The sequence below is a fragment of the Bombus vancouverensis genome, chromosome 5, assembly GCF_051014615.1.
Source record: "Bombus vancouverensis nearcticus chromosome 5, iyBomVanc1_principal, whole genome shotgun sequence".
NCBI classification, from domain to species: Eukaryota; Metazoa; Arthropoda; class Insecta; order Hymenoptera; family Apidae; genus Bombus; species Bombus vancouverensis.
The window spans coordinates 6,923,909-6,941,188 of record NC_134915.1 but is presented as its reverse complement, the minus strand read 5'-3'; the positions used below and the strand labels follow the sequence as shown (position 1 = coordinate 6,941,188).

Sequence of the window (17,280 nt, the reverse complement as noted above, 5' to 3'; positions counted from 1 at the left end):
CTATACAGTGCAAAAGTAATTACGTAACATTTAAAAAAGTTCATTCGGTGTGACAATGGATAGAAATTTTACATAAAAACGTAGAAGATAATTAGCGGTATACTATCAAACGCACCGATTAATCTGTGTGGTATAGCAGGACGTGCAGGTGGCCCTGGTTCTGGTATATCTCTTTGAGTTCTGCTACTCGGTTTTTCTTTAGCAGCGGGTGGTTGTGGATTTACTTCTTGGGTTAGAGTCCTACCTTCCTGAATTTGTTGGAAATTTCTACGCAAAGTATCACCACCAGGTGCTTGAACAATGGATGACGCTTCACCAGCTAATGCCGGTTCGTCTTCTTCATTTTCACTACCGCTATATCGGTAATCGTCTCTTTCTGTGTGACAAATTACAGATAACGGGTTAGAGCGATTAAACAAATTATCGTTGACGAATCGCTTCGGCGTGTCTTTCATACCTTTCTCCTGTTTACGCTTTTTACAGCGGTCAATATGATCTTTAAGTTGTATCCTAACTTGTCTCTCGGTTGGTTGGTCCCGAATAAACGGATGCTTAAGGAGCTGCTCTGTATACGGCCGTTGATGATAATCCTTTACTAAAACCGTTTCAATAAAACCGTGGAATTTCTTCGCCCACTTTTTCGATTTGAGTCTTGGTGGTGGATTACGTGGGATCAGAAATAAAGCCTTTTGTGTGAATTAAGCATAATCAATAAAATTAAATTTCACCCTTTTTAAAACAGAGTAGTAATGTAGAAGAACAGTGAAGGAGATTCACAGCCGTTAGAAATACTTACTCGCATCGGATGAAGATCACAAAGCGGAGGTTGTGATTCGGCCATTTCTAAAGCAGTAATTCCCAATGACCAAAGATCGCTTCTGTTATCGTATGTAGCATCAGGATTTTCATCACAGGCTATTACTTCTGGAGCCATCCAATATGGCGTTCCAATAAATGTATTTCTTCTACCTATTGTCCGATCTAATTGTGCGCTAACGCCAAAATCAACTACGGCATAACGGGATAAACGGTTATTTAATCATTCAAACGATTTAGCAACGAACGACGCTGTATAGAGTTGAAATATCGTCCAAGTACTATATACTTTAGTTAAGATATAGATGGTCGAGGAACATACCAAGCTTAACTTCAGCATTATCGGTTAACAAAACATTTTGTCCTTTGATGTCCCTGTGTATAACCTTATTGCTGTGAAGATAACTAAGCCCTCTCAATATTTCCCGTGATATATAAGCAATCCATTCCTCCTTTAAACTCTGACCTTTAGTTGACTTGACAAGGTCTGTAACGGAGCCAGCTCCACAGTACTCCATAACCAACCACAATTGATCATCCTTTCCAGGTGATGACTTCTTCACGAAGGCACCGTAATACGTTGCTATATTTCTGTGATTCGAATACTGCAACACGCGACAGAAGGCAAATAATGTGATCTCGTCCTCTTTGAATCCATTTTGCAAGGAAATATTCATATTCTTTACGACACTGGTATACTCACCCTTTTTAATACATTTATTTCTAATTTGATTTCTTCCTCTTCGTCCTGAAACAGATAATAACGGAAATTACTTACTTGTAACACGTATAATTTGCAATTAATTTTCATGATATCTGAGAACCATAGTTATCACATATCTTCGAGACGTCTTCTCGATACTTGATAGTTGATAGTTGACTCATTTTAAATAATTATTTCGATATGAAAAAACTCTTCAAATATAATATAAGATACAGTATAAGAATACTTCTACTTATATTGTTATGCTCGGCAATATTTATGTTAACACTTTACTGACCGCTAGCGGTTCAACAGCATGCGCACGTCCGACCGGCAGCTCAGGCGCAGATTCTCCCTGGCGCCGGCTCTGTTTCGGTTTAGACTCTACAATACCATTCTTTTCGTTCATCGCGAACGGTAAGTTTTTCAAATTGGCATAAAACTGTGGGAGCTTACAAAGCAACGCAACGGACACAACTGAGCAAGGTACCTTAGTACTAGTAATAACAAATTACTGCTCAAATAATGAAAAAGATTGTCGAGGACAAAAAGCCGATTAATAGGCTATCGGTCGGTAAGCGTCGGTAACAAAAAGCCGATTCGGCTATCGGTCGGTAAGCGTCGGCGACAAAAAGCCGATTCGGCTATCGATCGGTAAGCGTCGGCGACAAAAAGCCGATTCGGCTATCAGTCGGTAAAGTGTTAAGAAAGTTACGAACGTTATAAACGAATATCTTCTGACTAAAACGAGATCCTCTGAACTGTTTGTTGGAACATTGATGGCTATCAAGATATTATGAGAAATACCTCTAAGTTGAATACTATTGATTATTGTCTGGAAGATAAGTAAGTTTAACGGTATAAATAAAAATAATATATTCATTTGTTGATTGAACATTTTACAAAGTACATAGAATGCTGACCAAACAAGTATTCCAAAAATAGATATAATGTAATTCTTCGCTTGCAAATACGTGGGAAGGACGTCGTTTGAAAATTTCGTTTGAAAATACATACGTGTATTACTTGTAATTATATTGTTTAATTGAGAAACGTGTTTCTATCATTTAATGTTATTTCAATTCAATATTAAAAATTATATTCAAATCGCGTCACAATTTTATAAGCAATTAAGTATAATGTGGAAAAAGTGTTCTATAGTTTGCAGGAAATTATTGAAATTAATTGTGACACTAAAGTAGGAGTCGCACATCGTCAATCACGAAAGCCTACATATACTAACCGAATTTTGTGTATTTCTTTCTAGCCTATCAAAGAAACTAAAAACGCATTCTGTAAGAAAATTATTTATATTTACATATTAATACAATTATCATGAATGTATTTATGTATATATTAGAGATTGCAAACCATTAATTTTTTCAACGCTAAGAAGATAACATGATATTATTTATAGTTACTATATCGATATAATATTATGTTACTTATTATTTTTATGATTTTATATAGATACAACAGGTGTTCGTAATTTTTCTAATATATTGTCTTATTTTTATTTCGCTGCTTTATTTCTTAATAAAGGTAGAAGCGAATAAATAGCGTTACATTTTTAAAATATGTGTCTTAGCGCATTAAAGAACTAGCTGAATGTTTATATCATCGTATCATTTCATTAGATGATTTATTTGATTAATTAAAAGTTATTTAAAAACAGAGAGAAAAATTCTAATGTCACCACTGGACTGTAGATCTCTATGCAAATTTATATTTGTCAGAATATGATTGAAATAGTAAAATTATTTTACTCGCACAGCGTTATCGAAAGCACTGTACTTTGGATATTTTATATATTTTTCGTATGATGCGTATGATTTCTGTAGTTTTACATTTTCAAATTTCGCATGAATGCATCAAAACTTGCAGTCTAGCCCTTTCGCTGCGCAGCGCTCAGAAGCGAATTGCTCTCTGAGCAGTCGGTGTGACAGTGGCAGATCAGTCGCGCGGATCGCACGATGCTCGGAGAAAGATACTCTGACTGAGCGTCTATAGGCACTGTTCGTAGCGAAAGAGTTAGTCATGAGATATTAAGTTGTCCGAAATGTTTCTTTCGTTTTATAGACGCACAATGCTTTTTGTTTTTTATTAGTTTATTGAATTATGCACGAACATAATAATAGAACCAGAACGAAATGGATCATACTTAATTCAATAAAATAATATAAAACAGAAATTGTTGTTCATCTATTATCACCTTATGAAACGAAAGAAACTTCTCGGACAACCTAATATTATTCGATGACTAAACTGTCAACTACGTAAACCCGAAGAAGACCGATGTGTCATATATAGTAAACATTGTAAATATGATGTAAGCCGGAAGCCATACTAAGCAAACATTTAATAATCAATAAGATTAAGCATATATATAGTTACGCAATTGTATTTATTTTTTAAATTTATCAATTAATTAATTTATTTAGATTATACAATTAGATTAATTTATTAGATATTCAATTTATTAAGAAATTAATTAACTATCCTAAACAAAAATACGTGTTAAATTATCTTTAATTTTTTATCAATCGTGGATACAATTCACTCAACAAATCATGATATTGATAGGATGTTAGAGTTCCTTTATACAAATACAATTCAATTAACACTTTATCTACAATGCGTTTTGACAGAGCATTACAAGTTGTATTCGGTACGATATTCGCTTATCGCACGAATGATAACAATAAAATGTACTTCATGTATAACGCATTTAATGATCATAATATATATGATAAGTTTTAAAAAATCTATCAGTACACAAACCTACATCGTAATTCTTAGATAGATATCTACAGCTACGGCCTTGACAGTTTTCTTTATAATCGTTGCGTACCATGTTTCTAGAATTAAACGACAAGAGTAATTAAGGAGTAATCCGGAATTAACGTGAAATTACAAAAATTGCAAAACTTTAAATAAATGCGGCACAGGCTCCTTTTACTCGATCACTCTGGAAGTTTCCCAGATATCATTTTCTCACCAAGTGTCGTATTTTTAGAAATTACGGTAAAAAAAAGAAATGTTTTTGAAAGAAAATTTGATGAGCATCCTAATGGATACTTATGTGGTTGACTATACGTACAACTTTTCCCGCGTAACTTCGGCGTTTTAAATATCTCGCTTATCTTTTATGATAAGCAGAAGTTTCAGAGGAAAATTTTTTTCCTGGAATTTCAAGGTTACTGAATTCTACTTAATGAGGATAGATATTTTTATCATCGTGGAACGATAGTTAAAGTCAATACGAATTGAACAATCTATATTATGAACTTCATGGTATTGTAATTAAACGAGAACATAATTTTTTAAAAATTGCTAAAAAAAATTACCTTATTTTATTATATTATTACCTTACTATTGCTTAAAAAAATAAAAATAGCCTTAAGACCTACCAGCATAATCATTCTGTATTATACCATAGCGCCTGAGTTTTACAAATGGTCTGGTAAGATATACCTAATCAATGATGCAATTTTTTAGAAATACTTTCCCCCGAGTCTAGAAACAGCAGACATCAGTTTAATACAATCATTTAAACTAGATACTTACAATTTAAAAAATAACTTTTAAAAACGAATTTCTTATAAAAAAAATGTTATTTTTCTGACGAAAATATAACTTTAATATCTTTCATTTTATTCTTAAATTAGTCTCTCCTGGTTTATATTTATTATATTCATAACTTTAACAGTGGTTTTTTTAACGCGCCTAGTCTTTCTTAACTTGAGAATTAACAGTAATTATCAAAGCATATAAGCTACAGTAATCGTGTACAGCCTGATCTAAACACGAGACAATAAGACAATGTAACAAATCTAAACACGCCATCAATGCTCAAGTTACGTTAGTGTTGTTTATTGGAATAAATTTTTATTTGAACGATAACTTCTACTATCTCACTCGATCCCTTATTTTAACCGCACGTTTCTTAATCGCTTCCCCTTGTCTAATTAGGTTGTCTGATTAAAATTGAAATGGATGTTCCTTGTTTTAAGATATTCAGACAGTTCGATAAGTGGAGATCAAAGCTAGCCCTGGAGCTGAATTTCTCAAAAATATTTGAGAGATGCGTCTTGTTATTGTTGTACGAAGTTTTATTCCAAACTGTTTCGCAATATTCGTGCATTCTTCTCCTCGGAAAATTTGTAAAGAATGCATTTGTCGTGTATGCATTCTTGTGAACTATACACGTCGAAGAATTTAGTCACTGAGAGACTGTTGCTAGTTACCGATACACGTAGTTAACAGTGGGAAATTTTATAGCTAAATCGGTGGCTGCCGAAAGTATTCGTTCGCGTGCATATATTTTATAATCACAGTACCTGTTATGCGAAACATTTTGAAATTTCATTAGCACTAAAATGACGCGCAACTATCATGGTTACATTGGCAAAATTCTAAGCAATTCTGAAAATGTATACAAAAAGTTGCAAAATATTTTACACAAATCAAAAAGCTACTTAAACAGGCAATTATTCGCAATATTAATAAATCGCAATATTCAACGACGCTTATCTTCATAGATCATCTTGAACGCTTTATATACTTAAAGTCACTATTCATATCGTACATTAATTTTTTACTAACTATGAGTTTACGGTAGGTATCTTGCAACTTGTATATATATTTTCAGATTGGCTTCAAATTTTACCAATATAATCATGAGAGTCGCGTATTTCATTATAACGCTAATGAAACATTAAAATGTTTCTTCTATAAAACGCGGCGTAAAAGTTTTGTGTAAGCGTACGGATGCTATGGACAACATAGGAAATATCATTAGACATTCTTTTTCATTTTTAATATAATTATTGTTATCATAACAATAAAATCGTTACGATTGTAATTATTATTATTATTATTATTATAACATTTTAGATGCACACCGGGGTATATAGTCAAAGAGGAGGCCAAAATAGAGCAAATAAATGAAGAAACTGGAGGCAGACCTCTAGAATTCTGGGAGAAAATGAAAACGACCACGAAAAATGAAATACCGAAAGAATGTAGAGGAGAAATAAACAGCCAGGAATAGGGGAAAACGAAATGGAGGGAAAAATGCAGGAATTCTATGAGCAAGAAGAAGCTGATCAATGGGCGAAGCAAAGGACGACCGTTGGTATTAACGTCATAGAAAAGTGAATAAGGAAATACGGAAAGAAAAAGATAGAGGAAATGAGGAAGAAAATAGAGAGATCAAGATCGTTGAAACAATACAACAAGTGGAAAACAAAGGTGGAGCAAAATAGCGAGAAGAGAAGGGAAAAGTCACAAAGCTGAAAACAATAGCGAGATTTTAGACGTGGAAATGAATGGGAAGGAAGTAGATACTGGGTGGAAGTGAATCGAAAAATGTGTAGATTATGCGAGGAGAAAAAAGAATCATGGCAACATATATGGAGGAAATGTAAAAAGTCTGAAGCGATGAATATAACGAAAGAAGAAATTATAGCGGAAGAAAGCAAAGGAATGAAATGGGTACTGAAAATCGGAAAGTAGAGGAAAATAAAAGAAAAACAGACGATCCGAGAAGAAAAGTAGAAGTATAGAAGGTTAAAGTTTGGTCATGTTAGAAGAATGTTAACTAGTTTCTTATTTAGTGTTTTATATTATTTGTGTTAAATCGTGCTATAGTAGACTATCGTGTGTCTCGTAAAGGGAAGCATTGTTATGAGACAAAAATAGTATGTTTTAAAGACAGTTACTTACTTCTGTAACGTCCATAACTTTGATGGCTGCCAATTGTCCAGTTTTGGTATGTCGGCCCTGCAAAATAAAAAATCAAGTTATTAGTATTGTATTTAAATAAAACTAATGTTAAATAATCAAAAATACACTACCAGTCAACAAAAGATACAAAATTAATATCTGCTTTTTCTTTACTTAAATGACTAAAATAAATTGATATTACTTAATTTTAATAATTAATAGTTTAATCATTTTAATATAATGGCAAGTAAAAATCGCGCGAATCATCAGGCAGAATCTTTTCAATTATTACAAGAATCGCTCCGATCATCACGAGAAAGAATCATTTCAATTGTCGAAAGAATCAGTCCAATCGTCAACTAAATCACATCGAACGATAAAACAGTCGTTTCGTCCTTCAAGAATCGTTCAAAATTCTGACAGAGTTCTATCGTTTGTTATTAGAAAATCGACTTGATATTCGTGTAATGGAGAAATCGACCTTCAAAAAGCATCGTCTCGCCAAATTGAATTATCCAGGACATCGTTTCGGTAGCATAAAGTTCATCCTACATAATAAATTAAACCGTCGCGGCACCTTCAGGACTCAAAACTCTATCCTGAAACAGTCGTTTCAGTATTAATTTACCAGGTAATTGGTTACGCGACAGTCGTGGACCAGCGTGGCTAATTCAAGACTTACAAGGAGAGCTCAAGAAGGATCTAATCTCCGTGATTAGAAAGTGATAACACGATATATATAACGAATAAGGTGATTATTACCTGCACCTTAATTCACGCGAATAGTTTTTGAAATATCATCGATGAATCAAGGATGTGATATAGTCAAAAGCCGGTCTGAACTTTGTTTAACACAAAGTCAGAAAAGTTTGTAAATCTAAACTCATAAAAAATTCAGGCACCTTACAACAGGTAAATATTTCTTACAATACTTGAATAGTTTGTTTTTTTCACGAACGTTCTTCGCCAAATCGACCATTTCCTCAATTATTTTTTTTCTTTTTCTTTCTCTTCTTTTTTTTTTTTTACATATCCATCGATGTTCCAAATTCCAAGCTTCGGCGTTATATCTTCTTTATAGCCCGGTAATTAACATCTAACTAAAGATACAGAGGCTTGCGAAAGTATTTGAACACTTACAGAAACTTTTCATCGCTATATCATGTCGAATGTAGGGAATATCTTGAAATTTCATTAGCATTTCAGCAATTTAATGACACACGACTGTCATGAATATATTGATAAACTTTGAAACGACTTTGAATATGTGTATAACAGATACAAGATATTTAACCCAAGCATACACACCACAAAGATCACCCAAGTATTTTAAACCGATCATTTGCTATATTAATATGTAAGAACATTTAGTGAGACCGATTTTAGCATTAATTATACGTTTAAGACCACCATTTATACTGTATACTAATTTCTTACTAAGTGGATGATCTGTAATAAATGTCTAATCATTTTTAATACATTTTCGGACTGACTTTATATCTTACCCGTACGATTGCGATAATCGCGTCTCAGAACAGTGTTAATGAAATTTCAAAAAATGTTGTATAACGAACATAATATATTTATCACAGGCGATAGCTATTTCCGACTGCAGAAGTTTGGAAGGAAGTATTCGTCGAAGGCCTGGCTAACTTAATCGAAAAAAACATCCGTCCGACAAGCAGCCGAATATCTTTCTGCTTACGTTGTACAAATTTTCTATGGTAATCGTTCGAGTAGTTTCGTGAGCAACTGTACTTGCTTCGAACCATATCCCAAAACATTGGAGTTTCGCCAAAGTAATACGTCATGGTGCATAGATGCTTACTATGTCACGTATTATTCACTAAAATATAGCAGAGCGCAATATCTTGCGTGTTTTTCAAATAGCTATTTCTCTTAAGAATTTCGAAAACGATTGAATTAATTTTTCGTGGGTGCATCTGTAGTTCGTGAGACCATTCTACATTGTTCGATATGATAGGAATTCAAAGGAGATGTAATACATATAATTATCGGTAAATTAGGAAATAAATTTACGAACGAGGGAACAGTAAACAATGTGAAAAATCCCACGGTTCAATAAGAAAAGCAAACGTACAAATGGTTATGCAAACCTGCACGTAATCTAAGAAATCTGTCAAGCGATACAATCGCGTGATGGTTATCGCGAAAACCGCAATTCATCGTTGCGCGAAGAGCGAATAGCACATACAGTTGCGTGGGAAAATTTTCGCTTGATGTTTTAACTGGGATATCTGAAACAAGTTTCAATATTGGATTTCGGATATTCCAGCTAAAAGTGTAAAATAATATTTAAAAAAATATTATAGATGAAGATTGCTTATTGCTTCGTAGCTATCGCAGACTTTTTCAAATTATTTACGATCTCCGACTGCTTTATAAGAAAATTCTGTACACATTTCATAATGTAAATAGATTTATGTATTTTAGTGTAGATCTTTGGTAATATTTTGTCGTCATGTCATTTGTACAAACGCGATGACGAAAACAAATAAATAAAAAACAATGTCTGTCACAAAACAATAAACGATCTTTATTTGTCACGAAAGTTTGCTTCATTTGTCACGCGGTCATAATATCTATTATTTAATTATCTATCTATTAGTTAAAAACGGTATCTATTAGTTAAAAATTGTTTACATATCGGAAAATCTATCTGGGAACTTTCATTACCCCAACTGTATATCTCACGATCAGTAAATATATAAAATAACTGCGGACTACTGCGAGCGTCAAGCTTGTAAATGTGGAATAACTTTGTGAAACTTTTTTAAATTTCGATGTTTGACTTGACGAAGTACAAATAGATCCGTTTATCGACATAATTATTACATATGCTATATTATACGAAATTCATACATCATAAAAGAACAAGGCGTTAATCAGTCAGGAACGCAGATGTGAAATAGTTTACCTTTGAACAATTTTTTTAAATTCTTTTTCTTCCGTAAAAAAAAATAAAAGACAGCAGTTAGAAGACGACACACAATCTAAATATTTCATTCAAAAACTGGTGTATCGGTCGACTAGTGTGAGATAGGTGGAGCACCATCATCGACTGATTCACCACTTTTATCATCGTCTAAAGTCAATGCGTACTCTTCGGTAGGAACATGCATGGAATGTAGATATGCGAGTCCGGCGCTGCTTAAACAGCAAGAAGGAAAGAAAGAAAGAAAAGCAGGAGGACATGGGATATATAATGGTGACTCTGAGGTATTTACCAGCGACATTAGGCTATAAAAAGTATTTTTCCTGCATCTGACTGCAAGATGCAGGAAAATTTAAAAATAAAGCGAGTTGGAATAGCAATGGAACTTTTTTTTAGTTCGGAACTAACATTCTTTTCCAAGAGAACGGAGGAGTTGCAAATTACACGGTTCCTCTGACACTTTTTATCCTCGCGATGAGTAGGATACAATGCAATGAAAAAAAAATGTTGCCTGGAACTTCAAGGACCAAGTCAATTTTGCGGCTACTTTTTTTTTTTGCAGATCTTCACCGATCCAGAGGTGTAGCATAACGCTACGGTGCTCGTGACAAATCATCCTTGAACGCCTTGTATTCTTCACGAATCGCAGGTAAGAAATATTATACAAATAAAACTAACGAAGAAAAACGGAACTATCGAACTTCGAAATTCAGCGTTGTACTCAGACGAAAGTAAATTTAATATATTATAATCCAATAATTCATAACGATTGTGTGTTTCTTAGTAGGAGAAAAATATAATGTTGCTATAAATTTGAAATATTTGCAATTTCTTATAAAGCACGAAAATTGTGTGTGTGCGTGTGCGTGCGTGTGCGTGTGTGTGTGTATTTATTTATTTATTTGTCTGTTTGTTTGTTTGTTTGTTTATTTATTTATTATTGTATATAGAAATATACGAAACATATCTATCTATCTATCGAACGAAAAATCTTACAAAAAGATTGCAAAGATTATTTATACAAGTTATACAATAACAGGGAAGATTATAAGAAGCATAGGAAAGACGAATAGAAAACGAAGCAGATTAAGATAAAAAGAAACTATAAAATTTATCATAAAGGAACGTTACATCATTAGAGGAAGTAGCGAAATTTAAGATAAGGGTTCCTGGAGTAAATGTATTCTTTTCGAAATGAAATGCGTTTCCAATGAAACAATTGCAAAAGTATTATAAAGCAGCTCGTATAATAATCCGTGTGAAAGAAGGCGAAGAAAAAATGAGAAAATATTTAAAATGCAACGGAAGACAACGTAAATATTCTACATTTGCTAACAAATCAAAATGATTTAGCAAATTTTAAATCGTAATGAACAAGTTTTAATAAATAATAGGTAATAGTCTAATATAGGGTGTATATCGAAGTTGAATGAAAGCATGTGTGAGAAATCTATATAGATCAATATCATCTTGTAGCCGACGGGCAAAAATTAATAAAATATATATATAATATTCTGTATATAATATATATAATATTCTGTATTCATAGAATACGAATGTGAAGAATGAGCGAAGAGAACAAGTTTTAAAAATACAGTTTGGCCCAGTTGCGTAGGATTCTCTGTATTGAATTCATCTCAGATTTATAAAGAGGCTAAGTCTTGTTCAATTTAATGTCGAAGTAACAACTGAGTGTCAAGTGTCACCTTTCGGTATCATTGAACCTTACTTTGAGGAAAATAATCAGACTGTGACAGTAAGTAAGAGGGGAATGTCACTGGGAGATACATGTATATTGCTAGAATTTCCTGATACCGGGGAACACGGTAAGCTCTAGTTTCAGCGAGAAGATACAACGGCACATGGAGATTTTCTGCAAATTGTGCAAAAACTCTTTCCCATTCAATGGCAAACGAGATGTTCGGATTAACAGCTGCGAACACGTTCCTTTTCACGTTTGAAAATAAAAGTTTATACAATAAAATCACGATTATCCGAACACGTTTCGTATGTAAACAATTCGATCTTCTATAGAAAAAATTTTTTGACTACCAACGATAATACCGATGAAAGGATGATACAGCTTTGCAAGCAATTTTTAAAGGATTGCTGTTATACGGCGACGTACACTTGGGCGGGTGTTAAATGTACGACGCTAAAAAGAACACGAAAAAAGCTAGTAAACTACATTGAAGACACCATAAAGAAGAAATGAAAGATAATATTACGAAAGATATAAAAGAAGCTCTTTCTGCATTGAGTACAATACTAGGATTCAGTGATTGTGATAACGTTGACGCGACGTGATAGAACGGTTGCAATGTGATGAAACTTCTTCAATAATTGACTATGGTACCATTGTTATGTGTGCTTGGAATAATGAATTGGAACACGAATATAACGGCAATGATGACATTCCCTAACATTTTGAAGTATTTTAGGCTTTAGGTATGGGGTTCAGATAATACGAGGTACAAAAGAAATGTAAGTTTATCGAATTAAATTTGCAAAGGAAGTTGAGCGATTAAGTAGCTAAAAGAATTTGAAACCAATAAATCTTTAGTCAAATATTTAGTTTCATTAGTTGAATTCCATATTTTTTGCATTCCATGTTCTTTCTTGAAATACAAATATAAAGATAAACATCAATAAAGTATCTTGAAAGTAAAGTATCTTGTTATCCGAAAATTCGAAAATTCTTATCCGTACTCTTGTCCTTCAATTAGTCCATATAACCGTTCTATAAACGTTCTACTGTATTATAAAGAAAAATTTGTATAAAAAAAGTGCTGACATATTAGGATTTCGAAACGCATTTTATTCCCAATAAGGTCATGATCCAACGTACAAGGTAACGTATAATGCGTCAATGACGTCTACATGCAGACTTACCAAACAATAGCTACTCTTTCACAATCACATAAATGAACACGTATGATAGAAACTTGGAAAATAGATGCACCAATATCGTACATCGTTAAAATAATATCTCAAGGAATCTTTAAAAAGAGAACAGAAAACTTTTTCAATAAAAAAATGTATAACGATATATACCAAATAGATTACAAGATGTTATTGGATAAAAAGGAAATCTAAGGAGATAATTTTAACATTAATATTACTTAATGATAGTATACCTATATTTCTATCTTGGGAAAATATTATTGCTATATCCTGAATTTTTTCATTAATTTTTATTTCTATGTATTTAGTACTGTTTATATATACAGTTGGCCACATAAGTATTCGCCCATCTGTCACACTCACTGTACATATACAGTGACTCGCAAAGGTATTCGTATTCTTGTTATAAAAAACTTTTATCTGAAGATTGTTGTATTTTAACATCTTGATACTTCGCTGGCACTATAATGAGACACGACTGTCAAGACTATATTTTACAAAATTTGAACCCAATCTGAAAATATACATAGCAGTTGCAAGATATTTACTACAAATTTATATTTAGGAAAAAAATTATTCTGATATGTAAACATAAATAATTTTATTAAAAAATGCATTTTTAACTTCTTAGGTAAATTGAATAGACAAAATTCGGTAGATATATAATAAACTTCCTGTTTATTTTCCTTTATAAAAATATAAAATACATGTAGCTAAAGTTTTAAGCAAAACATATGTCAAGTATAAAGTAATTAATTTAATAAATACAGTTAGTACAGATTTCTATAACACGAATATACAATTAAATTTGATCATACGTTGACGATGTAAGATAATGTTGACAAACAGATCAGTACATACATATTTGTGTCGATGATTATGAAAATAATCTAAGTCGAGAATCTAAAAAAAAGAAAGGAGCTTATCGTTTATTTTGCTTCGCGTCTATTTACATCACAATAATTTGAAACCATCTTCGCAAAGTAACAGTAATCGAAACGTATCATTAAACATAATTCAGTTCATGCATCGAAGCTTTAACTATCCTGAAACAAAAAATATGTGACTTAAGCCACTTTCATAATCACCGATACATTTATACAACAATCTTTACATCATAACAGCGACTAATTGTTAAATTATGTCACTCACACATTTGTTATATGGACGATACACGCAGTTAGAGAGATCAATGTACAAAAGTTTTACGTAAATGAGTTTTCAATCGCATCCTAAATACTTTATTAATGAAAATCGTCAGATCAACGATTAAATTATAAGTTTCAATTACAAAGAAGGAATTATTCGCTACAAGAAGATGGATCGAAACCTCTAAAATGAATCAAACTAACACTAGTATGAATCATTTTATGTGAGAAGTATGAAATTCTTTGTTTCCACGAATTCAAATTTCATAAATATAATCTACGTTGAATTTTCTATGGAAAGACACTGTTTTTCAAATTAGTTGATAGTAATAATAAAACACAATGATACACGCAGTTCCATAATTCACCGATGTCCAAAATTACAATTCATTCTTGACTCCTTTATCTTCGTAGTCATTATTTTTTGCTTTTACAAAATTACGTAAAAATACTCGAAAAATAAAACCATGAAAAGAAGCTTTGCAATATTCGCAGAAACAATGGATTATTAATATTCTTGAAAAGGTTACCGTTTGTAGAATAGACAGAAATATAAATTCAGTTACAAAAAACCATTTATTTATAAACTATTTGCAAATAAAATAATTCTTGTTATTCTTATAATCTCGCAATAAATTGTCACTCTCATGCTGCTTGCTTCTATACTCTTGGTTGAATATTGCTTGTTATTTTAATATACAGTAGAACTTGGATTATATACACACATATACATATACAAACATTATCGGAACGTTTTGTCACCTGAACGTTGTATAATTCTGCGAGTACTGTATTAACTGATTTTAAGAAATATTTTTCGAACTATTCATTGTCTTCCTTATGGCCATGAGGTATTGGCATCAATGTTTCCAGTAACTCTTTTCGATACATTCGCCTAATACATGCGATTATTCCACGATCCATTGATAAGATGAGCGGTGCAACATAAAATGAAAAGTCAACTTTTCATTTGACGCTGCGCCGCTCATACAACCAATGGATCGTGGAATAATCGCATGTTTCAAGCGAATGTACCGAAAAGATTTGCTGGAAACATTAATGCCATTACCTAACTGCAATACGGAGAAAGAACTGATAGATAATCATTACGAATTAAACATGAGCGATTGTTGTCGCATGGTATATGATGCTTAATCAAGAGTCAATAATGCAATACTGAAAAATGAGTGGGACATGCCTTTGAAACATGAAAGCGAACAAAGTTCGGAAGACTTCGAAATAATAAAAAAGGACATAGATGAAGAACTTGCAACACTGAATAGATTACCAAATAATAAATGCACAATGTTATTTATTTTATATTAGTTTATTGAATTATGCACGAACACAATAATAGAAATATGACAGAATGGATAATATCTAATTCAATAAAATAATATAAAACAGAAATTGTTGTTCATCTATTGTCACCTTATGAAACGAAAAAAACTTTTCGGACAACCTAATACCTTTAATTTGTTCTTTGTATAATCAGTATGTAAAATTGTTACATAAAATCATTACCGAAAAATATAATTGACCACTTAAATAATTTTTAGACTTCTTTGTTTTTTAAGTAGTGAACATTAGTCCTTGATACTACGCGCGCGCGGTTGACGAAGTGTCAACGTCTCTACAACACTTCGTCTGTAATAATTGCGACACACTACACGCCTCCTCAGAGGATACACTTAAATTGTTAAACTGCAATGCGATGTGCCCGTACTCTTGACATTTGAAACATCTAGCAGCTTTGCTTTTTGTTGAACATTTCGCACTTAGATGATCTTTGTTTTCGCACAGAAAACACCGTCGCACCGGTTTCTGTGCAACTCTGTGGCGACTCGTCTTCTCGGATTTTTCTTCTTTCCGTCTTCGCGTTTTATTTCATGGCCTCGCACGGGGCGAACTTCTCTTTTAATTCGCGAATATCCTTGGCGCCATACAGTATTATTTTGTCGGTCTTCCTCGTCACAAATTCCGTCGATGATATATTTTATCACAACTGAACTCTCCACATTCACTTGCTTAGGTATGTCGAACTATTGGTATGTCTCTGCGTCCTTGGTTCGATGCGACAATCCCTTATGCACCTTGTGCGCGTCTACCTTTTGTGCAAATTCGGTACTCAACATTTCCTTCGTTATTTTGCAACTTTTAAAGCACATTTCATAGTTAACGAACAATTTTGCCGAACGCGTAAAAGTCGCGTATATTACTCGCTGCACGTCAATCCAATCATAAAGGTGGCACATTTCCTCAAATTCCAGCGACCAGCTTTGCACATTGACGTTGTTACCAGCTTTGAATATTAAGACGAGTGCGTTTCTGTTGTCGACTCTTACGTGTGTTTCAAACACTTTGCGCTCTTCGTCCTTCATCTTCTTCGTCTTCTTCGTCCATGCTCAATTTTCAAAGCAATGGAAGCTCTTACGCGCTTGCAGTTCTTTCTTCTTACGAACTGCTTTTTATCTTCGTTTCTGGAGTTCATCTTTGAACTCCGCAACTTTCACTGTTTCGATTCGTTCAGGCTTATCGTTAACAATGCACTTTTCTTCGATATCCACCATGGTATTGTCCGCATTTGATCCTTCGCTCATCGTGATATCGACTTGATATCAACTCAGTTGCACAATTACTACGCCAATAGTTAAATTAGTTAACACGATCTGTTAAATAGTTCGTTTTCTGTTTTGTTCAATCCCGGCACGGGGTCCCAGAATTATATGAGATTTTATTTATTATATAGATTTATTTATAATAATTGAAGCTCATGACCAACAACTCACAACTCGACAACTACCGAGGAAAGACTAACTCGCAACTGCAACTGCTCGCAACTGCAACTGCTCGCAACTTACTCGTAACTGGCTATTCTCTCTACCGAAACGTCCTTTTATACCAAAATTTCCGATATTCCCACCATCCACATGCATTTTACAACTATTAAGGACCCAAGACAGTTAGGTATACCTTTATAATTAGTCGCTGCTCCAAAGGCCATATAACTCACCGGGATAATATAT

General features: G+C 33.1%; 1 protein-coding gene and 1 long non-coding RNA gene across 15 annotated transcripts in view; one reads left to right on the top strand and one right to left on the bottom strand.

Moving 5' to 3' along the window:
- msn (serine/threonine-protein kinase msn) overlaps nt 1-17,280 on the bottom strand; it is an 87,220-nt gene that overhangs the window by 33,876 nt on the left and 36,064 nt on the right. For all 14 annotated transcript variants that reach the window (XM_033339709.2, XM_076618898.1, XM_076618894.1 and 11 more), the window contains exons 3-8: nt 7,247-7,303; nt 1,520-1,564; nt 1,139-1,421; nt 797-1,008; nt 458-686; nt 116-376 (exon numbers count right to left, since the gene is read on the bottom strand). In XM_033339709.2, the coding sequence (XP_033195600.1) occupies nt 116-376; nt 458-686; nt 797-1,008; nt 1,139-1,421; nt 1,520-1,564; nt 7,247-7,303 (1,087 nt within the window). The remainder of the gene's footprint in view (nt 1-115; nt 377-457; nt 687-796; nt 1,009-1,138; nt 1,422-1,519; nt 1,565-7,246; nt 7,304-17,280) is intronic.
- Nucleotides 2,072-7,315, top strand: LOC143302744 (uncharacterized). The gene is made up of 2 exons (XR_013058523.1): nt 2,072-2,365; nt 6,416-7,315. It is a non-coding gene; the product is annotated as an uncharacterized LOC143302744 (long non-coding RNA).